Source organism: Chiloscyllium punctatum, chromosome 35 (genome assembly GCF_047496795.1).
Source record: "Chiloscyllium punctatum isolate Juve2018m chromosome 35, sChiPun1.3, whole genome shotgun sequence".
Classification (NCBI taxonomy): domain Eukaryota; kingdom Metazoa; phylum Chordata; class Chondrichthyes; order Orectolobiformes; family Hemiscylliidae; genus Chiloscyllium; species Chiloscyllium punctatum.
The window spans coordinates 9,466,999-9,494,571 of NC_092773.1; the positions used below are offsets into that span (position 1 = coordinate 9,466,999).

General features: G+C 47.7%; 1 protein-coding gene across 1 annotated transcript; it reads right to left on the reverse strand.

The window, feature by feature from the left end:
• Positions 1-2,002: 2,002 nt before the first annotated feature.
• Positions 2,003-27,509, reverse strand: LOC140459623 (steroidogenic acute regulatory protein, mitochondrial-like). Its single transcript, XM_072553919.1, has 8 exons — positions 27,404-27,509; positions 22,554-22,758; positions 20,909-21,022; positions 17,770-17,897; positions 16,248-16,406; positions 13,797-13,981; positions 7,884-7,977; positions 2,003-4,394 (listed from the first exon to the last, which is right to left on the reverse strand). Exons 2-8 carry the CDS (start codon positions 22,615-22,617, stop codon positions 4,284-4,286), a joined length of 855 nt encoding a protein of 284 aa, XP_072410020.1. The 5' UTR covers positions 22,618-22,758; positions 27,404-27,509; the 3' UTR covers positions 2,003-4,283.
• Between the last annotated feature and the right edge of the window lie 64 nt (positions 27,510-27,573).

Genomic DNA, 27,573 nt, shown 5'->3' on the forward strand with positions numbered 1-27,573 from the left:
TTGCTGTCAGTCTTTTAGCTTCTACATTTATCGACACAATTCACTAATCTCAAAATAACTTCCGATTTCAACAGGGGACACTTGTTCCCACGGTGCAGAAGAATAAGCAATGTCCAAGCCAAAACTGTGACAAGGAATTGCTTTGATTTCAGAAACCAGCCAGAAAATCCTGGCGCTTAGGCAGTTCAAGGTCAGAGATTGTGTGGTTCTTGATTTTGGGGAGTGTGCAGTTTGCAGGATATGTTTGGGGAGTTTCAGTCATCTACTACTTGCCCAGAGGGACTGGATGGGGGAGTGTGTGTCTGGTCTAAGGCTGAGGGGGTGATTTGAGTGAGGTGTGACTCGGTGGATGCCTCAGGAGAGGTCAACACCTGATAAGAGAGAAGCGACTGAATGTGATGTTCAGCATGGGTTTAATGCATAGAACCATTGAAATGAAAGACGAAAGCCCAATGTCAAATAGACTGATATCTGATTTAATTCCTTCACTGATCTCCATCAACTCTATTGGTGGACCATAGTTGTGCAGGACAAGGACAGGTCAGTGCTGCTGCTGGCTGTGCTCAACACAACGCAAATGGATCAGGCTTCTTTGTGCTCAATTCTCACCCAGCCCCTTACAGGATAATGGTGCGTATGAACAACGGGTGTTTGGGTGAGCAGGCAGAGGGCTGAATTTGGAACATGACCCCAGCTAACACCTCCTCTTGAGGAAAGCAAGAGGAGAACAGTTTGATGAAGAAGAGAGAAGGGCAGCAACATGATTGTGATTAAATTCCCAACAGTATGGAAATAGACCCTTCGGCCCAACAAGTGCGCACCGACCCTCTGAAGATCCATTCCCCTAACACAAGGGGCAATTGAGCATGGGCAATTCACCTGGCCTGCACATATTTGTGATTATGGGAGGAAACCCACACAAACACGGGGAGAATGTGCAAACTCCACACAGACAGTTGCCAGAGGTAGGAATCGAGCCCAGGTCCCTGGTGCTGTGAGACTGCAGTGTTCACCACTGAGCCACCATGCCACCAAACATTTCAGACACATGACCAGGTAAGGAATGCAGGGAAATGGATCAGGTGAAGGCTGAATGGATTTGTTTCAAATGGCTTCGTGATTGGCACAGACCCTTCAGTTGGGCTGAAAGGTCTGTTCCTCCACTGTACTGTTGGATGTTCTGAGGTGATCCCAAAATCTGTTTGTTCTTGATGCATCTCTTCTGACCTCCTCCATTATCCCTTCATTAACAGTACCAGCTACTGCAAGGGAGCACTTGTTCCCCTCAATGTTGGCTTCCACCCTTCTCCATCTGTTCTTGGAGTCTGTTTGTGTTTCATCTGTTGATCTATCTTCTGCATCGATAAGGCGTGATGGAATGTGTGCTGCTTCAACAACAGTCAAGAAGCTCAACACCATCCAGGACCAAGCAGGACCCACTTGATAGACTCCATCTACAAGAGGCAGTGCAGGAACCCAACCACGCTCCTTTGACAACTCCTTCTAAACTGTCATTTTTCCCATCTACAAGGATGATGGCAGCACATTCATGGGGTAATCACCAAAGGTACTCAGTGACCTCCAAGCCCACAACCACTTCCATCTAGAAAGACAAGGGCAAGAGCTACCTGGGAGCACCACCCCCTGCAATTTCCCCTCCAAGTCACTCTCCAAAATCCTGGAACTCTGTCCTAAACAATTATGGGTGTCATTCCTCTCCCAAGGAGCGCAGTGGTCATCACAACCTTCCCCAGAACGTGACAAATGTGGGCTTTGCCAGCGATGCCCACATCTCCTTAAAGAATTATTTCAAAAACTTTCCATTCGCCCCACCTCACTGCAACCAATTTCCACAACACAGCATGAAGGTTGCAGACTGTGATATGTAATGGTCAGTGTTTCTCTGCTCAACTCCATGATTAATCCCATTTTCAGAAAGATTTTCGTGGTGCTCATTGTGGAACTTTATTTAAAACCTGTGATAAACACAAATTGAAGCAGATTGTCTATGCAGTAAATTTATTCTTGAACAATTTCCAGACCAATAAATAACCAAGTTAATAATGTTGTGCATTTTTCAATTTTAAATACAAGGATTAGAATCTATATATTACATATTTTTATATGTACACACAGTGCAAAGCCCAGACCATACCACACTCATCTGAGGAAGTGACTCTGAGCAAGTAACCTATCAACTTCGCAGCTACTGGTCATTTGTGGTTCGGAGTTTTTTGGGTCACAAGTTCAGCATTGGAATATTGCTTAAACCACGATGGGAGAGGTGAGTTGAAGAGATAAAGGAGTAGGCTTCTATGCTGGCAGAAAGGGTTTGGGCTGAAGGGCCTGTTTCCATGCCGTGAAATCTGGTCCCACTTTGGTGCACTTCTGCATTTGAGTCATCCTGGTTGTGGAATGGAGCCAGGGAGTTTGTGGTTGACATCTGCCTCAGATGGTACGTGCTGCAGAGATCAGAGGAGGCGTCCCTGGGCTTGCATCTTCACAGGATCGAGAACATACCTTCGCCAGTCTTTTTTAACCCTCCCGATGAAGAACATCAACCACCTGATGAAGGAGCAGTGGTCTGAAAGCTAGTGCTTCTAAATAAACCTGTTGGACTATGACCTGGTGCTGTGTGATTTTTTTAACTTAATTTTACAGAAAAGCATGTCTACGAGGCACTGGGAAAGGAAAGCGTGTGTAAAACTTCAGAGACGGCTTGGAGCCCAATAAACGCTGGGTGGTCTGTGAGTGAGACCACAGTGCTAGCTTTACCCCTGTTCCTGTGTCACACTGTCACTTTGTGGGGTCAGTTTTGTCATTGTTGGGGGATGTGAGAAGGACATCCCCAGACTCTTGTTCCTGTGTTGGTCTTGGTCCATCATTGTGGGGAAATACCATGACAGAGAGGCGTGAGGGGAAAGGAGCTGAACAATGGAACAATTGAGTTGTTGAGCACCACCCCACCCCGACCCCCAGCCCTGGACCAAGCTCTCATCAGCCAGACACTTAAGCAGTGGGTCCAGCCAAGGTCTGAGTGTGACGGGGCCACCAGTGATTTCGATTCAAGACACCTCTGCATGAAGAGATGGCTCAGGATTTGTAGTGGAGCCCTCTCTGGGATGTGACATGAGCTCCCCCCCCCCCACCTCCTTCACCAATGGAGAAACAGCCAAAGCTTTCTCCCAGTTTTGTGATTTGGGCAGTAAGTTCACAACAAATTGGAGTCCAGAGAATGGGAATTCTTACCTGGGACCCCATCCCCTGGGGACCCAGTGTGGTTCCTGGGAAAGATGTTTGCAGGAGTCTGGAACAAAGTGGGAGAGTTGTCGAATCCCTATAGTGTGGAAAAAGGCCATTTTGCCCATCGAGTCCACACTGACCTTCTGTAGAGCATTCCACTCAGCTCAGCCCCCTTCCCCTCTCTCTGTAAGTGTGCATTTCCCATGGTGAACCCACTTAGCCTGCACATCCCTGGACACTATGTACAAATTAGCGTGGCCAATCCACCCTAACCTGTACATCTTTGGACTGTGGGAGGAGAGGGGACGAAACCCACGCAGACTCGGGGAGAATGTGCAAACTCCACACAGACAGTTGCCCAAGGTAGGAATCGAGCCCAGGTCTCTGGTGCTGTGCGGCAGTTGAGCTAACCACTGAGCTACCCTGCTGGCCCGTATTTGAAAGTGTATTTGATGGAGTACAGGATACAGAGTAGATTGGGAGAGAATGCTTCACCTGATGGGAGATTTCAGAACAAGCAGTTTAACATTTGATAATGAGGGATCGCCCATTCAAATGAGGATCATTTACTCCTCACGTGGAATCTTTGTATCATGTCTTCCAACGGTGGGTCTACCAGAGCCATTGAGTGTTGTTTTTCAAGGTGGAGGTAGACTCTGACTCAGTGGGGGGCAGGTAGGGAACCTCTGCTCAGATTAGCCTGACTGAATGGTGCAGCAACTTCGAGAGACCCAGTGGACAGCTCTCCATTCCAACATAACTCCTGGAAGCTTTCTGCCCTGAAGTAACGTACAGCAGCTTTGAATAATTCTGTCGACCAAAGATCCAGAGTCGTTTGGAGATTGGAAAAGTCCATTCACAGTTTCAGAGATCACAAATCAGGGCCACGGAATACAGGGTTCCTCAGACAAGCAGGAAGAGACGGGGATTTTAAGGAAAAGTATCTCATGTGAGTGGGCTGTTGAACGAGAGATTTCACCAGCCTCAGGGGAGGGGGAGTGGGGGGTTGGGGGGTGGAGGGAGAGGGGGGAAGAGAAGGTTCAGCATGCACAGGCAGCAGTATTGGAATCCAGGTGACGGCGGAGATGTTGGGCAAAGTCAGCTTGAGATTGGGAGAGAACTTGGTCGGTGAGAGACTTTGGCAACCAGCCCTGGAAGAAGGAGAAAAAAATGTCATTTCATCAGTCAGATGGAGCAACTGAACCAAGGCAGGGAACAAAGGGTGCATCAAGACTCCAAACAGTATTGCAGGACCTGCCTTTCTCCCTGTGTCTTTGAATTAGACAGCACTGTCAGCCAATGGGTCATCTCCAGAAGGTTCCTTCTGCTCCCATGCTTTCTCCCTGTGGTCCTGCCTCTGCCTCTGACTCCGCTTCAAATATTCATCCAGGTTTCTCTCGAGAGTTACCAGTGAATCTCTTTCCACCTCCCAAAACAAGCCAGAAGTGAAATCTCCCCCCACGACCCTCACCTCCGTTGATGAGTTTTAAGGTAAGTCAGTGATCTGTCCAGCTGCAGGGTGCAGTCTGCAGTGTGTCTGACCTCTCACTGAAACTGCTTCAGTGTAAAGCTAGAAATACCAGCAGCAGATCCACGGACACTCAGTGACCCCCTGACCCACAGCGCCTCCTCATGGTCACTGGGCTACATCCCTGAAACTCCCTGAATGTGGATCAATATTGTCTTCCTGACAGAGAGTTTAGGGACATGTGGCAAATACGCGTGGGGGAGAAAACTGATGAGAATCTTACTTTCCATGATAAATTCAATATGGTAAAACCGCCCTGAAATCGAATCCCTTCGGTGTGGAAGCAGGCCATTCAGCCCATCGAGTGCAATACCGACCCTCCGAAGAACAGCCCACCCAGACCCACAATCCGACTCCATCCCTCTAACCCTGCATTTCCCACGGCCAATCCACCCTAACCTGCACATCTTTGGACTGTGGGAGCAAACCCACGCAGACACGGGGAGAATGCGCAAACTCCACACAGACAGTCACCTGAGGCTGGAATCGAACCCAGGTCCCTGGTGACTGTGAGAGGCCGTGCTGCTGCCCCTGAAATCAGGTGTGATTGGGCATCTTCCTGAGATGAGACTGACAGTAATGCTGCCCTGAATTAGCAGCCAGTTGTGCTAGCTAATGTATAACTTTCCAAACAAGGATAGTCCATTCCTGGCTCCTCTGCATCAACTCGAATCACTTTTCCTTCATATTCTCTCAGACCTCAGCCTGTGCCATTATGATTTGGTCTGGTAAGGTATAATTGTCCTAAACGTTTTTGTGTTGGGTAGAGCTCCTGATTTCTGCTCCCATCCTACTGGAAGAAAAATGCTTTCCAATTTTATTCTTGAATGATCAGCTCCAGATTTAAAATTGCGTCCTCTTGTTTTTAATTTGACCATCCCGGCAGATAGTCTCTCTGCATCAACCATATCAAATCACCTTGAAAGCTGAACAGTGACAATCAGATCACCCCAAAATCACCTTACATTCAAGGGAATGTCCGTCATGTTTATGTAACCCCTCCTCAGGATGAAACGCTCAAAATCACCTCTCATCAGCATCTCAGAGGGAAATCCAGCTCCTCAAACATCTCATACAATGTGAAATAGCCCGGGTATAAGAGTTATAGAGTCACAGAGATGTATGGCATGGAAACAGACACTTCAGTCCAACTCATCCATGCCGACCAGATATCCCAACCTAATCTAGTCCCATTTGCCAGCACCCGGCCCATATCCTTGGAAACCCTTCCTATTCATATACCCATCCAAATGCCTCTTAAATGCTGAAATTGTACCAGCCTCCACCACATCCTCTGGCAGCTCATTCCATACACGTACCACCCTCTGTGTGAAAAAGTTGCCCCTTAGGTCCCTTTTATATCTTTCCCCTCTCACCCTAAACCTATGCCCTCGAGTTCTGGACTCCCCCTGGGAAAACACCTTGCGTACTTATCCTATCCATGTCCTTCATGATTTTATAAACCTCTATAAGGTCTCCCTCAGTCTCCCACACTCCAGGGAAAAAAGTCGCAGTCTATTCAGCCTCCCCTATAGTTCAAACCCTCCAACCCTGGCAACATCCTCATAAATGTTTTCTGAACCCGCTCAAATTTTGCAACATATTACCTATAGCTGGCAAGAATTGTTGTTTGAGTTCTTTCCACTGTTTTCATGTGGTTTCATCCTTTAATCTTGTGATTTAAAAAAACAAGTTGTTTCAAGTCTATATACAACTTTCATATTCCCAATTCCTTCGTCTCCGTCGCATCTGCTCCCAGGAGAAACCAGTTCCAATACCGAACAACCCAGATGGCCTCCTTCTTCAAAGACCGCAATTTCACCTCAGATGTGGTTGACGATGCTCTCCAACGCATCTCCTCCACTTCTCGCTCCTCCGCCCTTGAGCCCCGCCCCTCCAATCGCCACCAGGACAGAACCCCACTGGTCCTCACCTACCATCCCACCAACCTCCATATACATCGTGTAATCCGTCGTCATTTCCGCCACCTCCAAACGGACCCCACCACCAGGAAATACATATTTCCCTCCCCTCCCCTATCAGCATTCCGAAAAGACCACTCCCTCTGTAACTCCCTCGTCAGGTCCACACCCCCCACCAACCCAACCTCCACTCCCGGCACCTTCCCCTGCAACCGCAAGAAATGCAAAACTTGCGCCCACACCTCCCCCCTTACTTCCCTCCAAGGCCCCAAGGGATCCTTCCATATCCGCCACAAATTCACCTGCACCTCCACACACATCATTTACTGCATCCGCTGCACCCGATGTGGCCTCCTCTATATTGGGGAGACAGGCTGCCTACTTGCGGAACGTTTCAGAGAACACCTCTGGGACACCCACACCAACCAAACCAACCGCCCCGTGGCTCAACACTTCAACTCCCCCTCCCACTTCGCCAAGGACATGCAGGTCCTTGGACTCCTCCATCGCCAGACCATAGCAACACGACAGCTGGAGGAAGAGCGCCTCATCTTCCGCCTGGGAACCCTCCAACCAGAAGGGATGAACTCAGATTTCTCCAGCTTCCTCATTTCCCCTCCCCCCACCTTATCTCAGTCCCAACCCTCAGACTCAGCACCGCCTTCCTAACCTGCAATCTTCTTCCTGACCTCTCCACCCCCACCCCCACCCCCACCCCCACTCCGGCCTATCACCCTCACTTAACCTCCTTCCACCTATCACATTTACAACGCCCCTCCCCCAAGTCCCTCCTCCCTACCGTTTATCTTGGCCTGCTGGACACACTTTCCTCATTCCTGAAGAAGGGCTCATGCCCGAAAAGTCAATTCTCCTGTTCCTTGGATGCTGCCTGACCTGCTGCGCTTTTCCAGCAACACATTTTTCAGCTCTGATCTCCAGCATCTGCAGTCCTCACTTTCTCCTCTATGTACAACTTAGGAATGATCAACTGCTAACATTTCAAGAATGTTTAGTTTAGTAATGCAACCCTTGATCAATTCAATGCTCATTTAGAAAATCACATTCTTTACAAGAAGCTGCAATGTATCTCTAGTTCCCAGCCACGTTTCAGCTCTTGGAGACATCGCAGGTCTGCACTGGGTTAGTCCAGTCAATAGCGAGAGTGTGTCACCACCCCCCATCTGACTCACCTTCAGATCAATGCTGAGTAGCCACGTGAATCTGGTCTTGGTTGGGTCTTCAGCAGTGGGCCGGAGGACAATACAAGTGGGTCCATTCTCTGCCCTGCAAGCACAACAAGGTGAAGTCAACAAACTCTCCCTGTATTTCGAAAAGTAACCCACTTTTTCTCGATTTGGATTTTTTTTCTGTCGGGTGTACTGGAGTACAGGGGTACAGTGACAAGTCTTCCAAGCTGCCTTCTCTAGCACCATGTTAGGATACAAAAGGCAGGGTTAAAAACAGAAGTAGAAATAAAAGGAACAGTCAGAAGATAAGGAAACATCCAGATCACTCCGCCCACCTCTGCTCCTTGAGATAAACAAAGCCACAAAGTCGACTCCTCTGTCTGTGAACAATGATGTGGAGAAGCTGGTGTTGGATTGGGGTGGACAAAGTTAAAAAAAATCACACAACACCAGGTTATAGTCCAACAGGTCTGTCTGCGTGGGTTTCCTCCCACAACCCAAAGAGATGCAGGCCAGGTGAATTGGCCACGCTAAATTGTCCACAGTGACAGGTGCATGAGTCAGGGGTAAATACAGGGGAATGAGCCTGGGTGGGTTACTGTTTGGAGGGTCAGTGTAGACTGTTGGGCTGAAGGGCCTGTTTCCATACTGTAGGGAATCTAATCTAATCTAATTTGAAAGCACTAGCTCTCGGAGTGCCGGTCCTTCATCAGGTAGCGGTGGAGCAGGACCATAAACCACAAAATTCAGAGCAAATTTATAGCAAAATCTTTTGCTATAAATTCTGTGCCTTCTGTCCTGCTCCACAACCACCTGATGAAGGAGCGTCGCTCCGAAAGCTAGTGTGCTTCCAAATAAACCTGTTGGACTGTAACCTGGTGTTGTGTGATTTTTAAATCAGTGAACAATGACAAATGAGACATGTGGCAGCAGTTTGGGGAGGTGGGGGGGCAGGAATCGATTGTCCAAGGATTATCACTGGCCACACATGAGAAGGAGGCTTTGTGTGTGCACTTCCCATTGATACTGCATCATCTCGAATGTATGAACCCTATCACCCATTTGCACTTGATGTCACCTGAGGCTGCCAATAACCATTTACATTGTTCCTTCAGGATGTAGGTTTGTTCACCGAGCTGGAAGATTCGTTTTCAGACGTTTCGCCACCAGACTAGGTAGCATCATCAGTGAGCCTCCGGAAGCTTCATCGCTGAAGATGTTACCTAGTCTGGTGACGAAACGTCTGAAAATGAACCTTCCCGCTCCGCGAGCAAACTTACATCCAGAACCTCAACCTGAGCCAATTGCTTCTTCAATACAGTGAAACATCCCAGAATAATTCTCAATCAATCTAGCTCCATCACAGAGCCACCATCACCAATGCTACATTTGTTTGAACGGTTTGGTTTTGAGAGGAGTGTCTAAAGGTGGGAAGATCGATGGAGGTGGGGAGAAGATAACTCCAAAAGTTCATCCTCGTATTGGCTCTGAGTATCGTTGTGTCTGGATCGATGTCTGAATCAGCTCAAGGGTGTATTGAAGGCAGGGCACAGGTTGTGGCACAGGACGGTGGAGTGGACACAGCTCTCTTTGAGCTGTTGGATGACCATACACAGACACTGAGCTCACAGGGAAGTGCATTCACTCCCTGGCACCCGTAGCCAAGGGCGAGGGTGACCACCCTCTCTGAAGGAGTGCAGAGATCTGCAAGAGCCACAGGGCTTGGAGGTGCTGAAGGATATTCTCAGAGTGTGTGCTCAGCCAGGGCAGAGGGAATGGGGACGCAGACAGTGGAAATGACAGCCATTCTGCAGAAACTGCTTCTGAAGCTGAAGACATTGGGTAACTTCCTGAATTGAGAACCAAAGGGTTAATCTGGTCACACCAACTCACCAGGAGTAAAATCAACAAGCAGAGGAATATTGCAGAGAGTGAGTCATAGCACAATGCAATTATTAACTGATAGCACACTTTGCCATTCAATAAGGACTCAGTGAGGAACTGGGCCACAAACATGGAGTCATTTCTTCTTAAGGTCTCGTGGAGGACTATTGCCGAAATTCCTGACACAATCTGGTCCATGTCTACCACTGGGAAACAGGACAGCAGGTGTCGATGTGTAATTTGACCTTTCAAGCCATGAAAAATTCTCCGAAAAGGAGTGCCAATGTACACACCAAATCTGAAAGGAAGCCATGAATGTGGACAGTGTCCATTTTCAAATGCTGTCACCACTATCTGACACCAACAGCGAGTTTGCCTCAAATATCTGCGCATCTCCAGAAGACAGCCCAGAACACCTTACTTCAGTATCTTGGACGCAATTATAAACCACCTGTCAGGTACAACACAACACTGACCTTCGACAGTCGCAGCATGACGTGGAGGTACCGGTGTTGGACTGGGGTGGACAAGGTCAGAAGGCTCATGACACCAGGTTATAGTCCAAGCTCTTTTGAAATCACAAGCTTTCAGAGCCCTGCTCTTTCGTGAGGTGAATTATAAGAGCAGGGAGGGTATTTGGAGGTGTCCAGGACTTGGGGTTAGGTCACAGCTGGAGGACTATGTGCAGTTCTGGTCCCCACACTACAGGAAGGATGGGATTGGACTGGAGGAAGTACACAGTGGATTCACTAGAATGTTGCTTGGGGATGGACCATTTGAGGGATGAAGCGAGTCTGGATAAGCTTGGGTTGCAGCAGAGAAGGCTGAGCGGGGACCTTATAGAGGGTGAGTAACACTGTGTGTGGCATGGACAGGCTGAAAAGAAAACAGCTGTTCTCCTCAGTGGGAAGTGAATGATTAGGAAAAGTGAAATCCAGGAGGTTTAGAGGCACGTTCAGGAAACGCTTTTCCTTTCAGGTGGTGCTGGGACTCTGGAATGCATTGCCTGGGAGGGGAGTTGAGGCAGGTGTTAGAGATGAAAACGTGTTGCTGGAAAAGCACAGCAGGTCAGGCAGCATCCGAGGAACAGGAGAATCGACGTTTCGGGAATGAGCCCTCCTTCAGGTGTTAGAGATGCCCATATCTGACAGACACAAGATGTCTGCCAGCTAAACTGTCCCTCTGCTCCTGCACAAAATGGCTGACAAGTGGTTATACAGAACCAAAAGCCTGCTCCCGCACTGAAGGGCACTTTTGAGAAGCTGTTATTCTGAGGTAAAAGGAAGCCTTGCACAGACAACTGCAAGAAGATTTGTTGGAGACAGTTTGATAAGAGGTGTCCCAGGACAGACAGTTTGAAGATTTGAAACAAACAATGAAGGGGAAAGTAAACTCCTGCAAAAACCAAACACAGATGGACCTCACGGTGTTTCTGCTCGTTAAAATCTGGAGGATCAAACAAGGAAACAAGTTCTTGACATGATGATCGTGATTGATTCTAGTCTCATTCATGAAAGGATGTTATCCTATTAGATGAACAGAGTTAGTTTGGACAAGGGCTGTTAATTGCCCTGAAGACAATCAGCCTAACTTGTCCTGAAGCTTTGGAAAGAACAGATCATGGCACTTTGCAGCAATTAGTTTTTTTTTAAATTATTCACAATGTTAAGAAATAGGTTATTATAAAATGTTCTTCAGATAATCTCAGAGATAGATTTCAACGTAATTGGAAATGCACATATATAACAAAACACAAAGATCACTGAAAGCATGAGAGGAAAAGATTCAAACAGAGAGGTAAAAGTTAATTAATCTCGGGAAACTTTTCTTTATCACTAAAGTAATGCCTGGAAGAAATAAATTGCTCATAACTCATGAGCTAAAGAGTGCTAACAGGAGGGGTCGATATAAACCTTTACATATAACCAACTTTATAATAGAAATCAACATTACATATCTTTTCACAATCAGCGGCATCCTTATGTCAAAGCTAGATTCAGGGCGGTGGGAGTGGGGGCAATCTGTGACCCTCTCCCGGCTTGAATAGAGACTGAATTCTGCCTGCCTAAAGAAGCTTTGTTCTTGGCCGAGGGGTTTCACTCCTTCAGCTGGTAACCTCCCAACCTTTAACAAGTAACCGGGCGAGAACTTGGAGAGTCATAAATTCAAGGCTATGGGCCCAGGGCTGGAAAGTGAGATAAGTGGTGATAGGTCAGCACAGGCTTGATGGACCGTAGGCCCTCATTGTACGATTCGACGATAGTACTATTCCTATTCATCCACCTATGAGCTAAAATACTGAAGCTGTCCATCTGGGTAACCCAACAACTTCAGAAGAACCTGATCATTGGGTTGAGAAATGGCGTGGCCTTGTGCCTTCGGGTTCAAGTGGGGACTGATCAATTCCTGACTGAACTGAAAGAGTTTTGAGTTTGATGCTCCAAGTTTACAAGCAGGCTCTGAAAGTGAATGGTTGGAAGGTCTGACACTGAGGGTAAAATTGGCTGTTTCAGTGTCCAGGAGCATATCTGACTCTCGGGAGGAGGGACCACATTGATCTCTGTCTGGGTAAACCAGTATCTGCAAGGAGAGACATTTGTAAACCATCTGCTCAGTATCACTGAAGGAAAACACACGAGTTACCTTGAACTCATCAGGGCATTTGGCAAGAATACCAGTGAGTTAAGGGTTTAACCTCCATGGCACCATCTCAAATAATTGGTCCCCACTTGCCAATCGATCATCACTCTCCTCTCTGATATGTTACATTACTTTTTCTCCTGAATGGTCCTGATGAGTGTCAGAGCAAAGGCTTGGACAAACTGAGTGTTCTTCCTGCAATCCCCCCCTAAAGGAGAGTTCTCTGCTTTTTACGGATACTGCCAGCTGTCAAAAACAGTGCTGCCCAGTCTGTGCCAGAAACCTGGGAGCTGGCAGAGAGCTTGGTTATTGGGAGCGAAACTAACCAGACGATGTAGGGTAGAGAAGATTAAAACTCAGGGTTAACTGGTGATGTGGTGTTTAGTGAAGGTTAAACCCCAGTATTACCTGGTGATGTGGGTGTGAAGCTGGTTAAACCCCAGTGTTACCTGGTGATCTGGGTGTGGAGCTGGTTAAACCCCAGTATTACCTGGTGATGTGGGTGTGAAGCTGGTTAAACCCCAGTGTTACCTGGTGATGTGGGTGTAGAGCTGGTTAAACCCCAGTGTTACCTGGTGATGTGGGTGTGAAGCTGGTTAAACCCCAGTGTTACCTGGTGATGTGGGTGTAGCGAGGGTTAAACCCCAGTGTTACCTGGAGATGTGGGTGTGGAGCTGGTTAAACCCCAGTGTTACCTGGTGATGTGGGTGTAGAGCTGGTTAAACCCCAGTGTTACCTGGTGATGTGGGTGTGGAGCTGGTTAAACCCCAGTGTTACCTGGTGATGTGGGTGTAGCGAAGGTTAAACCCCAGTGTTACCTGGTGGTGTGGGTGTGGAGCTGGTTAAACCCCAGTGTTACCTGGTGATGTGGGTGTAGCGAAGGTTAAACCCCAGTGTTACCTGGTGATGTGGGTGTGGAGCTGGTTAAACCCCAGTGTTACCTGGTGATGTGGGTGTAGCGAAGGTTAAACCCCAGTATTACCTGGTGATGTGGGTGTAGCGAAGGTTAAACCCCAGTGTTACCTGGTGATGTGGGTGTAGAGCTGGTTAAACCCCAGTATTACCTGGTGATGTGGGTGTGGAGCTGGTTAAACCCCAGTATTACCTGGTGATGTGGGTGTAGCGAAGGTTAAACCCCAGTGTTACCTGGTGATGTGGGTGTAGAGCTGGTTAAACTCCAGTGTTACCTGGTGATGTGGGTGGAGAGCTGGTTAAACTCCAGTGTTACCTGGTGATGTGGGTGTGGAGCTGGTTAAACCCCAGTGTTACCTGGTGATGTGGGTGTAGAGCTGGTTAAACCCCAGTGTTACCTGGTGATGTGGGTGTGGAGCTGGTTAAACCCCAGTGTTACCTGGTGATGTGGGTGTAGCGAAGGTTAAACCCCAGTATTACCTGACGATACCATCTTGCCTGGGCATCATGTCTGAGTGGGTAGACATTCCAGCCAGGAAACACGTCGAGCCCCGTCTCTTGGCATAGCGCACGCTCACAAAATCCCTGGGGCGGACCAGGTTGCCTGCAGCCTCCGTGGAAACCTCGTGAGTCAGCATTGTTTCCTTGTTGATCTTTTTCAGGATCTGGGAAGGAGAAAATAAGATGTTTGAGTTTGCACAGACAAACGGACAGAGAGAGAGAGAGAGAGAAATTTCTCTGTTTGAGAAATTCTCATCTCTCCAGATCTCTGCCCCTCCCACCTCCTCGGTCCCTTTTAAGGTGACTCCCTACCTACGGTATCTGTTGGGGACCAGAGCAGACCCCCCTGGAAATATTTTAAGAAAGTCAAACTCCTCAGCACGAAGCAAAACACAATTTATTTAAACACTATAGTTAAAACACAAGCAAAAGAAAGAATAACTCCATTCTATTTTAGATTACTTACAGTGTGGAAACAGGCCCTTCAAATCCACACTGACCCTCCGAAAAACAACCCACCCAGACCCATTCCCCTGTCACCTAACACTACGGGCAATTTAGCGTGGCCAATTCACCGAACCTACACATTGTTGGACTGTGGGAGGAAACCGGCACATAGAATGTGCAAACTCCACACAGACAGTCACCTGAGGCAGGAATTTGAATGTGGGTCTCTGGCGCTGTGAGGCAGTAATGCTAACCACTGCGCCACCGTGCCGCCCATATGGAAAACTTAACAGAATAATAGATACAAGAACTATCACTAACTAACCGTTCCAATACAGTGACTTCCCACAAACACATATCTTGGCAAAAAAGCAGAAACAGAAAAACAGGTTTGTCTCCTAGGTAACCCAACAGCAGAGAAAACCCCTCACTTCTCACTGTAACTGAGAAAAGGAAAAGATAACTTCTACTCCTTCCAGCCTACAACAGGCAATGGCTTAAAGCTAAACCTAAAATGTAAAAAAAAAACCCCTCCAAATCCTGATCTGTGAGAGCTGGCTACATCCAGCCAGGCTGCTTTTATTGTTCCAACTTTACAAAAAACCCCAAGGCCCCACCAGCTGTTTACTCTAGTGATTTTGGTAAACTGCCCAGTACCTCTGCCTTACAACCCCTCCACAGACACAAAAAAGGTCAAAATAACCTCGTGACCCCACAGCATCGTCATACATCAAAAACCCTCTCAACTTTGCAAAGGCCCCTCCTCACTGAACTCCGGTGCCTGAGCACGATTCTCACTTCACTTCAGCCTTGGTTGAAGGTGCCCTCAGTGTGGTGGATATGAATGACCTGACAGTCCATACCTCGGCATTAAGGGTGGGTCAGCACTGGGGAGAATAGCAAAGTGCCATCCCTTGCATGTCAGCGTTGATAGGGCATGGCACGAATCAAGACAAAGGCGCCAGAGTGAAAAACAACAATGCAACAACTTCTTTTTGATGAAAATAAACTGCCCTGTGAGGAGTTGGCTGTTGCTCCCAAGGAGAGCAGTGTAAGCAGAGGACTCAACAAAGACAGCTCAACTTTTAACTTGATTCCTTTCAGTTTCCAGTTTATATTAAGATGGACTTTAATCTTAAGTATTACATTATTTCTTTATTTTTTTCTTATTATGTGAAGATAATGCTTAACATTTTAACTTGGTTGTTTTTTATCATTTTGTCCCGAAGTTTGTAGCTAAGACTGTCCTTTTGCACTTCAGTACACCTGACAATTGAAGATCCAAACCTTAATCCTCCAGGCCCCAATTCTGATTCTGCTCCAACTGCAATGCAGTATTACGACAATCAGTGGTGATGTGAAGGTGGCATCTATCTCCGCTGTGAGCTTTTCACTTGGTCTTGCCTTCTGCAACTCGGGGGGTGGGGGGGGGGGGGGGGGGGGGTGGTGGGGACAGCTGATTGTGAAACTCCAACAGGAGCAGTCGATGCCTCCAAGACATTTACAAACAGTGAAGCTGACTCAAGGGACAGACCACGATAGTCCATACACTATGCTCAGCCATGGGATCGTGGGCAGATGGTTTGTTTTTTTTTGTGGTGTTGAGTTAAGGGATCAATGTCAGCCTGGAGACGCTGAGGACTCCCAGCTCTTCTGACAAATGGCAACCACGCGATGTGTGGGATCCACCCAATCAGGGCAGCGAGTGTGCTGGAAGACTGAACCTCAGGCTGTGCTGCACTCCCTCAGTTGTGCACAGGTGTGGCAGTCTGGAGCTATGTGCTCAAAGCCCTGACCCAGATCATTTACTGAACTTGTATTAAAGTGCTCTGATACTTCAATTTCACAACAAACGATCAAGTGGATTTAATGATCACTCCAACCATGGCAACCCTGGAGAATAATGACCACTGGAGGTTGGTTTTTGGTCTTGGCACAGTTTGAAAAACCCAGTTCTGAAGGTTCCCTTGTGAAACACCTTACCTTCACCTGTTTAACATTTGGGTTCCACTCTCCCATCTGTTCCACCTTGTCAAACAGCTCACTGTACAGCAGGTCTGACGATTTGTCCATCACAACCTCAAGCTTGAAGACCTTGCCAATATCTGGAAGTGTTTTGCTCTGGACTTTATCACCGTTGGCCTGTTGAGGATTCATAGCGCTCGGTTCAGCTCTCAGTCAATGAAACAGGCAAAGGAAGAGGCTGTACTGTCCTAGCGCCCCCCCCCCCCCCCCCATGGAAACTACAACCTAATCTTGGGACAGACCTGCCCCTTCCATGCTCTGTCCCTGCCCTGGTTCCATATCCAGGGTGCCTTTCCCTCACCAGGAATGTCTCTCAGTCTGGGGAAAATGACTCAGATCTCAGCTTTTGGAGCCTTTCTGAGCGAGTGATCCAGATCATGGCCAGCTTTTGTCTGAGAAAGACAGTGCGTTTGCCAGTGGCTTAACAACACCACGCTGGCTCCGCACCTGGTCAGACTCAGGCAGCGAGATAAGTCTCGGGATGTGAGGAGTGTTAGATCAACCATGAGTGGTTCAAGGGGCTGAATGGCCTCCTCCTGCTCCTATCTCCGATGATCTCATGTACCTCCAATCCTGCTCTGAGATTCGGGAGAGGGGGAGTCATGAGACAGTTGTGGGGCAGGTTTGTTGTGTCATGACCTTTATCCTCTTTGGAAACTGTGCAGATGTGTGTGTGTGTATGTGTAGGACCCACAGCCAGTCTGAGTCAGGCTCCTGAGCCACAGGGTTTCCCAAAGTGATTGTGAAGCCATTTCAACTCTGTCCCAAATTCTGGCACCCTAGCCAAAACCCAGGAGCACTCCTAGTCTGAGCCAGAGGTTCTGCTCCACAAGCACCTTCAGCACCTCGGTTTATCAACACTCTCTCGGCATCCCATGGATCTCCTCTCAGCCTGAGCTAGTCCCTGTCGCAGCACGTGGGAGTGAAAGAATGGTCCAACTCTGCCTCCTGGTTATTGCAAATGGACGTGGACCCCAGGGTGAGGCCCTTCATTCAGGGGAAGGATTGAATGAGTCAGTTTTCCCCAAGAGAGGAGAAGGCCCAGGGAGACGTGATGGACATCTCCAAATCCTGAAGGGCCTGGATGGAGAGAGAACCCGTTCCCACTGGGGAAGCAGAGGGCACTGTTTTCAAGGGTGAATCCCAGAAGCACAGTGCTTCACACAGCGAATGCCTCTGTCCTGTCTGGGAGGGTGGCCAAGGTAGGGTCAACAGAGAGACTCACCAGCACATTGTATGTCAATGGAAATGACAAGCAGGATTACTAGGAAAAGGCAGGAGCTTGGCACTGTATTGGAACGCTGAGAGGGCCGATGGGCTGAATGGCCTCCTCCTGTCATTCGACAAAGGACCTTGTTTTGTGCTGGCTCCCCATACTTTAGCAATTTAACTGAGCTACATGAACGAGCTGATCACCAGGATTGTGTCCTTCTGTTAAAGGAAGGCTTTCGCTGAACAGAAGTAAGAGACCAGAACTCACCACTTCGATTTCGGACTTCCATCCGCTTGTGTCCTGCAGAATGGAGATAGATTTGTGCAGAGCTTCTTCACCCTGTTTAATGTAAGCCATCTCTGCCTCAGAATACGGCTTCTCTTCAAAACAGCAAGCTAATTTCAGAGGATGGGGGAGACAGACACAGAAAGCACACCAAAATGAATCAAAGCAGATGGTCATGCTTAGTTTTGGAAATCCTTATGTGTGTGGTGTTGCAAAGACCTCGAGTCTTGTTCTGATCCCATCCGATGTGCAGCTCAGATCCCAGAACGAAACCTAGCTTGGTAGATCACCATTTTGTCCTTTTTCCTCATTTCATTAATCAATCACTGAGATATATTCACGCAAGGTGACAGATTTGCTTTTGCAACAGAAGGGATTTTGAAATAAATAGGAAATATGACCCAAGCTATCTAAATACGGAAGGCAGCTGTCATGGTCTTTAAATGCTCAGCAAAGCAGACTTCCAACCTGTTTCCCAACACTATCTGTTGCTGACGTTCAAGACCAGGGAAATGATAGCCCTGTCTCACCTCTTTGGACTCCAATTCAGAAATTACCAACAGTTTCTTTGCTATGGACTGCAGGGAACAATTCCACACAAACTTTTCAAGTCAGCTGACATGAAATTTTTGTCACCACTCTGAGAGCCTAAGCTTTCTCAGTTCTCAAAAGTTGCAGATTTCCAACCAAATCTTCCTGATTTGTAACTTACACAAACCCAACACCCCTCTGCTGAGGTACTGTATCCCCTGAACTGTTCCAGAGTCATTCTGAGAGAGAAATTAATCTTCCTTCTCAACTCAACTCATGTGCCTTGTCAACTGAAATGTTAAAATAAACTTGCTCATCCTTGATTCTTCTGAAAACTGAAAACAAAGCGAATGTGTATTTCAGTGGTCAACCTGATAAACATCTTTCCATTAACGCCGCAGGGCTCTGCTTTTGGGAAAATGCAGGCTTTCGGTCATCACTCTGAAATGATTCTGAGCTGCTTTCCTCAGGAGACCCTTCAAAGAAATAACCAACTTCTAAAAAAATGATATTAAGATATAACTTATGCACCATTCATCACAGTACATTTGTAAATATCATTTGCATTGTCCATAAATGCAACATCAGTCGGCGCCAAGTCTCCCCTATATCTGGTATTGCCCACAGCCAGCACTGGTATCAGACCTGAGCTTCTGTTGCCCTGTTGGGGCAATAAAGTGGGAAATTCTCTTCCCCCTCCTCTGCACTGTGCCACCAATTCATTTTCTAATGCTGGTGAGGACCTGCAGATCCAAAGGCTTTCCAGTTGATTGCCCTTCCTCAGGGGGTTTTCACACTAGGCCTATGGTGGAGTGACTGGGGATGAGAGTGATGGTCTATTTGGAGAGTCCCGTCAGGAGGTACCCAGTGCTGCCCCTGCCATTCTCTTCCCCCACGACCCTGCAATTCCTCATCCAATCATCCTGTGAAAATTGCTCTCACAGTTTCTCACTCAGACTGCTCACTCACTACTCAAGCCCGTGGGTCAGGCAGTTCTCTCAATGATTGTTAGCAAATGTGTCACACAGTAACAGGCCATTCGTTCCATCTGTTGCGTCTCCTGTCTCCCTGCCAGCACACCCTTCTATTGCTTTCTCTCAGAACTGCCTTGTGATATTTCTCCAGTAACCCACCCCTTTGGCTTCTCATCTGCCTGAGCCTTTCCTCATCACTGTCACTTCTCCATCCTGTTGTCAGTCACATGTCAATGTCCATTGCACCTTCCGACATCCTGTGAGCTATTTGTTGTTTTAGAGACTCTTGGTTACAGAGTCATAGAGATGAAACAGACCCTTTGGTCCAACCCGTCCCTGCCGACCAGATATCCCAATCTAATCTAGTCCCACCTCCCAGCACCCGGCCCATATCCCTCCAAACCCTTCCTATTCATATACCCATCCAGATGCCTCTTAAATGTTGCAATTGTACCAGCCTCCACCACACCCTCTGGCAGCTCATTCCATACACGTACCACCCTCTGTGTGAAAAAGTTGCCCCTTAGGTCTCTTTAATACCTTTCCCTTCTCATCCTAAATCTATACCCTCTAGTTCTGGACTCCCCCACCCCAGGGAAAAGACTTTATCTATTTATCCTATCCATGCCCCTCATGATTTTATAAACCTCTAGAAGGTCACCCCTCAGCCTCTGACGCTCCAGGGAAAACAGCCCCAGCCTGTTCAGCCTCTCCCTATAGCTCAAATCCTCCAACCCTGGCGACATCCTTGTAAATCTTTTCTTAACCTTTTCAAGTTTCACAACATCTTTCCGATGGGAAGGAGACCAGAATTACAGGCAATATTCAAACAGTGGCCTAACCAATGTCCTGTACAGCCGCAACATGACCTCCCAACTCCTGTACTCAATACTCTGACCAATAAAGGAAAACATACCAAACGCCTTCTTCACTATCCTATCTACCTGGGACTCCACTTTCAAGGAGCTATGAACCTGAACTCCAAGGTCTCTTTGTTCAGCAACACTCCCATTAAGTGTAACGTGTAGTCTAGCAATCAATCCATCCACATTTAGCTTCACTTTGCTTACTTTCAGCTCTCTCGCTGAGCACGCTCAGATCAGAGCTGCTGTTTTCTTTTGCAAACGTGTGTTGGTGCTTGTGTATGAGCCCTCCCCCCTCCCTTTGCTGCTCTCACCTTTTATTTTCATTATCTGAAGAGGACATGGTCCCCTGATCACTCTGAACAAAATGTACCACCCCACTCACCATCCTGAATTGGAAATCTCTCGCCATTCTTTCACTGTAGCTGGGTCAAAATCCCGGAATTCCCTCCCTCAGGGCACTGTGGGTCTACCTGCAGCACACGGACTGCTGCAGTTCTAGAAGGCAGCTCAACCCCACCTTCTCAAAAGGGTAACTAGGGATGGGCAATAGATGCTGGGCCCAACCAGTGATCGAAGAGTTAATGGGGAAAAAAACGATGTTGCTTATAAAGTGAATATTCCGCAAAGTGTGTGAATGTGCAGTTTTTCACAGCTTTATCAATTTGCTCTGAGTTGAACGTTTGAGATGAACGCACAAGGTGAAATCCCAGTTAAAACGTCAAATGTAAAAGATGGAGCAGTGGTACTCACTGATGAGGGAGCTCCTCCTCCGAACCTGACGAACCCAGGAACTGACTCCTTGATTCTGAACGCTGAGTTGATGGAGTGTATGTCCGAGAGCTGCCACAGCAGTGTGTCTCAAACCTAAAGGGCCAAAACATCGAGTGGCTCTGACTTGAAGCTCAGACTCTCCCACACCCAAGATTCAGCAAGGTCTACGACAGCTTACACTGTCTCAGGCCGGACATAGTGACTGAGTACTGGATTAGTGGTGCTGGAAGAGCACAGCAGTTCAGGCAGCATCCAACGAGCAGCGAAATCGACGTTTCGGGCAAAAGCCCTTCATCAGGAATAAAGGCTGAGACAGGCTCTCAGCCTTTATTCCTGATGAAGGGCTTTTGCCCGAAACGTCGATTTCGCTGCTCGTTGGATGCTGCCTGAACTGCTGTGCTCTTCCAGCACCACTAATCCAGTATTTTGGTTTCCAGCATCTGCAGTTATTGTTTTTACCCCATAGTGACTGAGAGCCAGCCCTGCAATAGCTTCCTCCAACCACTGGGATGGGCCCTGTGGAAACAGGGGCCATTGGAAGCACAGTCCAGAGAACAGAGCACTGGCAACACAAACACCTCTCCACATCCCATCTGGATGTGTCTGTCTGTGAGTCAGAAAGCTGTGGTTTTATGCTAGACCCTTCCTTCCTTGAAGATATTACGGGACAGTGTTATTCCAGCTTAAATTAATCCTGTTGGGATCCAATAAAGTGAACTGTATTTGAACCTGACAGTGGGGATGTGAGTGACAGGATCAGTCATAATCATATCGAATGGTAGCATGGGCTGGAAGGTCCAAATGGCCTACTCTTGCTCATCCTTTGTGGTTTCTACTCCTCGTGTCTCTTTACCATGCTATCAGATTGAGGCTGACCTTTCATCCTAACTGAGCGAATGTGTTCCTGTCATTGTAAAATTTCCAATTGACTCCCTGCACCCACGGGAGTTTCTCTCGGGACAGGATGCAGCGGCTGGGAGATGTCTCTGTCCCAAGGGTGTTGGAGAGACCACAGCTTTCATTTCCGAGAGACCGAACTCAAAAGGGACCACGTGTACTGAATCCCTTCAACAGAATTTGGGACAGTTTTCCAATTGGAAGATGCTGTCCCCCACCAGTCTGCATACAGAGAAAACCATTGACCAGGACACTTGGATATTCTCAGGTAACCATCTGGTCAGGGTCAGAGGTACTAGGTGTGGGGGATTCTCACCAACATGAGCTGATGGCATTTAATGGCACATATACAGCCCTTGCAATAGGACAGCAATTAATTGGCACAACACTCATGCATTTCAGTGACATGTTCGGACACTCTTGGCAGCAGTTATGAAATTAATTTGGCAGCTACAGCTCCTTTTGCAGGGAAAGCCAAGTGAGAGCCCTTCGTCTGATTAATTACAATGAATGTACATTACTTTTAAAAGCCAAAAATAATTATTCACAGTGTCAAAATCCCTTGGGCTCCTGAAGCATTGCAAAAAAAAGCCAACTCCCAAATCTACGGCTGGTTCCTCAGCTCCTTTGAAAATCTGTGCTCACTTCTACATTTGTGCAGTGTCACAGATCCAAGATTGAAAGTGTTGCCATTGGAGGGTCAGGGACAGTGAATTTTCCCACGTACCTGTCAGAGTGCGGACGTGCTGGTAAGAGATGGCTGCACAGAGTTTGAAGGTGGCTGGAATCATCGTGGACCTCGTTCACTTTTTCACTGTGGTCCTCTGATGTTCTCTGTCAGTTGTCTCCTTTTATACACCCACTGTGGAGGATATGCTGTGGTGCCAGACCCTGAATTTATGGGTGGCGCCAGAACAATGTCAAGTACACTCCTGACGGCAATGTGATAAAGACAGGAACATTCATCAAATTTACTGGTGCAATACATCAAGCTGTCAGAAAGGGTTAAGGTGCATCCTGAAAGTGTACATCCCAGTATTGCTTTCCGAAGGTCCAGCATTAATGAGGAATCGGCTTTTCCTTCTTATTTTCTGACAAATGTTACACGTGATCAGAAAATGCGTGACACTGTGAGACATTTACAGCACTGTCATTCATTCACTCACTCACTCACAGGGTGAGGGAGTCACTAATTAAGCCAGTATTTATTGCCCATCCCTAATTGCCCTGAGAGCAGTTAAGAGACAACTACGTTGCTATGGGTCTGGAGTCACGTGTAGGCCAGACCAGGTAAGGATGGCAGTTTCCTTCCCGAAAGGACATTAGTGATCCAGATGGGGTTTTCCAACAGTCAACAATGGATTCCTGGTCATCATTTGACTATTGATTCTAGATGTTTATTGAATTCAAATTCCACCATCTGCCATAGCAGGATTCAAACTCAGGAACCCACAATATTACTTGGATCTCTGGATTAACAGTCCAGTGGGAATAGCACAAAGCCATTGCCTCCCCTTTAGAGGGAAGGTGCCTCCTGTTATCACAGGTCAACACAGTGGCTGTATCTTATCGGTGTTTTTGGCTGAATGGGAGTTGTTTTGGGTTTTTTGGAAGCATTACCAAATGTGTCTCATTAACTACCAACCTATAGCATCCCTCTTGTCTGATCCTACCCCTAACACTATTCCCAGAACAACCCATCACTGTTCAGATAACCACAAGAGCATAAGACATAGGAGTGGAGTTGAGGCTATTCAGCCCATTGAGTCTGCTCTGTCATTCAATCATGGCTGATAAGTTTCTCAACCCCATTCTCCTACTTTCTCCCCATAATCTTTGATCCCTTTGATACTCAAGAACCTATCTATCTCCGTCTTCAGTATAGTCAATGAACTGGCCTGCTGTGTCTGACAATGAGATAACTGAAACCCACTTCCTGCTTCCTTGCTGCAGTGTTTTGCTGAGGCTGCTTGGTTGGCAGATTGTGAGCAAGGATGTTTGTCAGCTCAGGTGTAAATATTGCCTGTGCAGAGTTGACCTGAGTTGTATGCTGGCACATCGACTCAGTGGTTAGCACAGTCGCTAGGGACCCAGGTTTGATTCCACTGTGGGGCCACTGTCTGTGTGGAGTTTGCACAGCCTCCCTGTGTCTGTGGGGGTTAAGGTGGATTGGCCATGCTAAACTGTCCCACAGTGTCCAGGGCTGTGCCGGCGAGGTGGGTTAGCCACGGGAAATGTGGGGTTGTGCCACATTTCCCATGGCTAATTGAAAGGACAGTGTGGACCATTGCCTCCCTCCACACATTCAGCTGTTCAGCTGTTGACATGCCGCACTCCTCAGGCTAAGCCAACGAGTCTGAAGAACTCTGTGTGGATTTCAGCCAACTGAAAGTGACAGCTACTTTCACACCTCAGGGACCGTCCACAAGTCTTGCATCACTTGTCATTTCTGCGATCACTTTGGGTCAGTCTGGAGCCATTCCAATGAGTGATGGATGGTCATATACCAGAGATAGCCTTGACTTACTCCAACTATACACACTCAGTTCACACCCTGGCCTTCAGATAAGGATCTTTTCAATAACCGCGTGTATTTTGAGCAAACATTTCCAAATCCAGTGCTGACGCATTGTGTTCTTGAGGCTTTTTAGTCCAAATTCCAGAAATACAAGAGGTTGAAGCCATGCAAGACACGTTCAAAATGAACCTAGGGGAATGACAACAACAGAGGAACAAGGTGTTTCAGGTGTGACTGTGGCATGGTTTGCTGTCGGTAATGGTGTGGTTAATCTCTGGTTACTAGCCATCACCTGGACACTCCCCCTTTCAGTGACAGCTCTGAGGGGGAGGGGGGGGGCAACATCCTGCAATAGGCTTCCCAAAGCTCCATCCACCACGTGGACTGAACTGTAGTCTCTGCCTCAGCCAGGCAGAGATGATCATCTCCCACAGCTGGAGAAGGAAACGCAAATCCAGAAGGACCCCAGACAAACTTAAAAGAAGCTGAACTACCAAACCAAGTCTCAAGCAAAGCAAATGGAACCTCCTGAGCAAGATCATCCAAGTCTTCAGGATGTGAACAGGAAACCACAGGAAGGGAGGGAGAGGTTTCAAACTCTCTTCTACAAAAGCAACAGTGGATGCAGGATCTGATGTTCCTTTTAAATCTGAGACAGATACGTTTTTCTGAAGCAAGGGTCTGAAGGGATATGAATCAAAGGCAGGTGTGTAGACAGCATGGTGGCTCAGGGGTTAGCACTGATGCCTCGCAGCACCAATGCCCCGGGTTCAAGGTCTGTGTGGAGTTTGCACATTCTCCCCGTGTCTGTGTGGGTTTCCTCCGGGTGCTCCGGTTTCCTCCCACAGTCCAAAGATGTGCAGGTTAGGGTGGATTGGCCATTCTAAACTTCCCACAGTTCAGGGATGTGTAGGTTAAGTGGGTCAGCCAGGGGAAATGCAGGATTACAGAGATAGATTAGGGAATTGGGGCTGGGTGGGATGTTTTTCGGAGGGTTGATGTGGACACAATGGGCCGAATGGCTTGTTTCCACACTTTAGCAATTCTACGATGTAAATATGGAGTTGAGCCACATTAGGCATGATCTCCTTGAATGGGGGAATCGGCTGGAGGGGCTGAACGGCCTACTCCTATGTTATTGGTGTCAAAAAGACATGTTCTGCCCTGTGGGGCCCACAGGTTGTGAAACGTTCAGTGTGTCCAGCAAGACTTTCACTTCTGACTCAGATTACACCGTCAACCGCTCCTCGTAATGAGATGGGGAAATATCTGGTGTCTTTGGGCAGAAATCTTTGTTGACACAATCAGGGATCATTTCCTGAAACAGTATGTTGGTGAGTTTGCCGGGGCTATGGGATTTTAAAAGGTCTCCCCGCTCTCTGTAAGCATTCCTACTGGGTGAGGATCTATCCAGCTGTGATCATCAGCCTCTCCCATGAAGCTTGAAGGACTGGCAAATGTACTGAGGAGACAATGACCTGTCATCAACAAAGAGGTCCCCAAGGGAAGTAGTGTCCAACAGAAAGTGGCCGTGTGTTTTATGGTCATTCCAGGAAAGATACAGGTCAGAACAAAGCAATATTGGCTGGCCAGAAATGTGCAGAGGAAAATGTGATTCCCAAATTTTTAAAAACACACATTCCGTTAATGCTCTGTGGGGGGTGTAACTCATGGGTGAACAGGGATTAAAGGGGGGCATCAGCAAGTTTTTAACCTGGATTTCCGGAATAGTGGTACAATGATCTCCTAATGCTATACAATCAATCAACCAATCAGAGAAAGGAATTCTCCCAGACAGCAGACCAGGAAGTAAGAGGCACTGAAATTCCATCACTTTTGAAATGAGGTCTCTCTGAGAGCAAAATAAACCTTTGGGACCCAGCCACGAGTTAAAAATACATGATCGCAAAGAAGTCTACTTTAAAATATGAAACGTGAGGGGAGGGCTTTGTCACCATATATCTAAGATGAGATGCTCAGTTATGATTCTGATTTGGTGCCAACCAGCTCACTCCCATCTGACTGACCAATTCCCTGCGCAGACTGTCAAAGTCAGTCAGCAGAATGCTTCATCGCCAGAACTTTCCAACAAACACTTGGCTGGTGGGGAGAAGGGCAGTCCCTGTGTGGTGCTTCATGTACACCTGGTCAGTCTGCACCACTGTACTGCCCTCAAAGCAGTGGCTGGGTGAGGGGAGAGAGAGATGGTCACACATCTCCTTCCTGGAATGTACATTTCCAAAGCAAGTCTGCAGAGAGACGCGATGGCTTTTATCGAGACCTCCGTGACACAGGATTCTGTGCTCCCCGGTCTGTTCCTTAGGATTCCACACCCAGACAAGCACTGACTGCTCCTGGAGGACTCAGTGAAAGATTGTCATTGGTCTGTCTGAGACTTGTTGGTCTTCCAGAGCCAGGAGATGACCCTGACTGAGTATAACAGACCGAGACATCCCAAAGTCCAGGGGGACTCACTCAGGCTTGGAGCAGATGCTGTCAAGGTGCAGTGGGGGATGACCACTGTCTGAGGCCTTTCTGCTGAAGGGGAAATGGGAGTCCAATCAGACCCTCAAATATTTGTAAGTATGGCTGTGTAGAAGTAAGAACTGCCTTGAGTTTGTTGTTGGACAGAGTCAAATTCCAACATTTGTTTGTTCCTTCATGTGCCACTGTCCAGAACTGAACTGCATTGGTGACTATGTATATATACATATATATATGTAAAGGTTTTTTTATGATTAAAGTATATTTTTAAACAAAGCAAAGAGACAGCGATAGTTGTAAAGAGGACCCTGCCATCATCCCAGATGGAGAGCAGTGCTGGGTGATTCTGTGGGGTTGGGGAGAGGGGTTTGAGCTGAGCAGAGATAATAGTGAGAAGTGGGAGGGGAAGATGATGTGGTGGGGCAGGAGTGGTCTCAGAACAGAAACAACTGTGCCCAAAGACAGCTCTCCCCCCCCCCCCCCACCGCCCCCGGGAACAAGGGGCAGTGTAACAAGTTCACAAGTGACAGATCCTCCCCGCCAACTCCCAAAATAAACACCAGCCCGTGACTCACCGAGATAATCTTCGAGTTGGTGCTGTTTTGTTTTTCAAAGTAGCAGGTCGTGTGGCTCTCCAGTTGCTTGTTTGTTTCGACTGGGACTTCAAGTGGATTGCTGGAGGAGTGGAGGGTTTCGCTCAGCAACAGTGGTGTGCAGTCCTTGAGTAAGTGCTGTCGCTCTTGGA

Coding starts and splice junctions, on each gene's coding strand:
- LOC140459623 (XM_072553919.1), bottom strand. CDS start 22,617: ATGATTCCAGCCACCTTCAAACTCTGTGCAGCCATCTCTTACCAGCAC. Junction 17,898..20,908: donor GAGGAGGAGCTCCCTCATCA/GTGAGTACCACT, acceptor CTCTGAAATTAG/CTTGCTGTTTTGAAGAGAAG. Junction 13,982..16,247: donor CAAATGTTAAACAGGTGAAG/GTAAGGTGTTTC, acceptor TCTCCTTCCCAG/ATCCTGAAAAAGATCAACAA.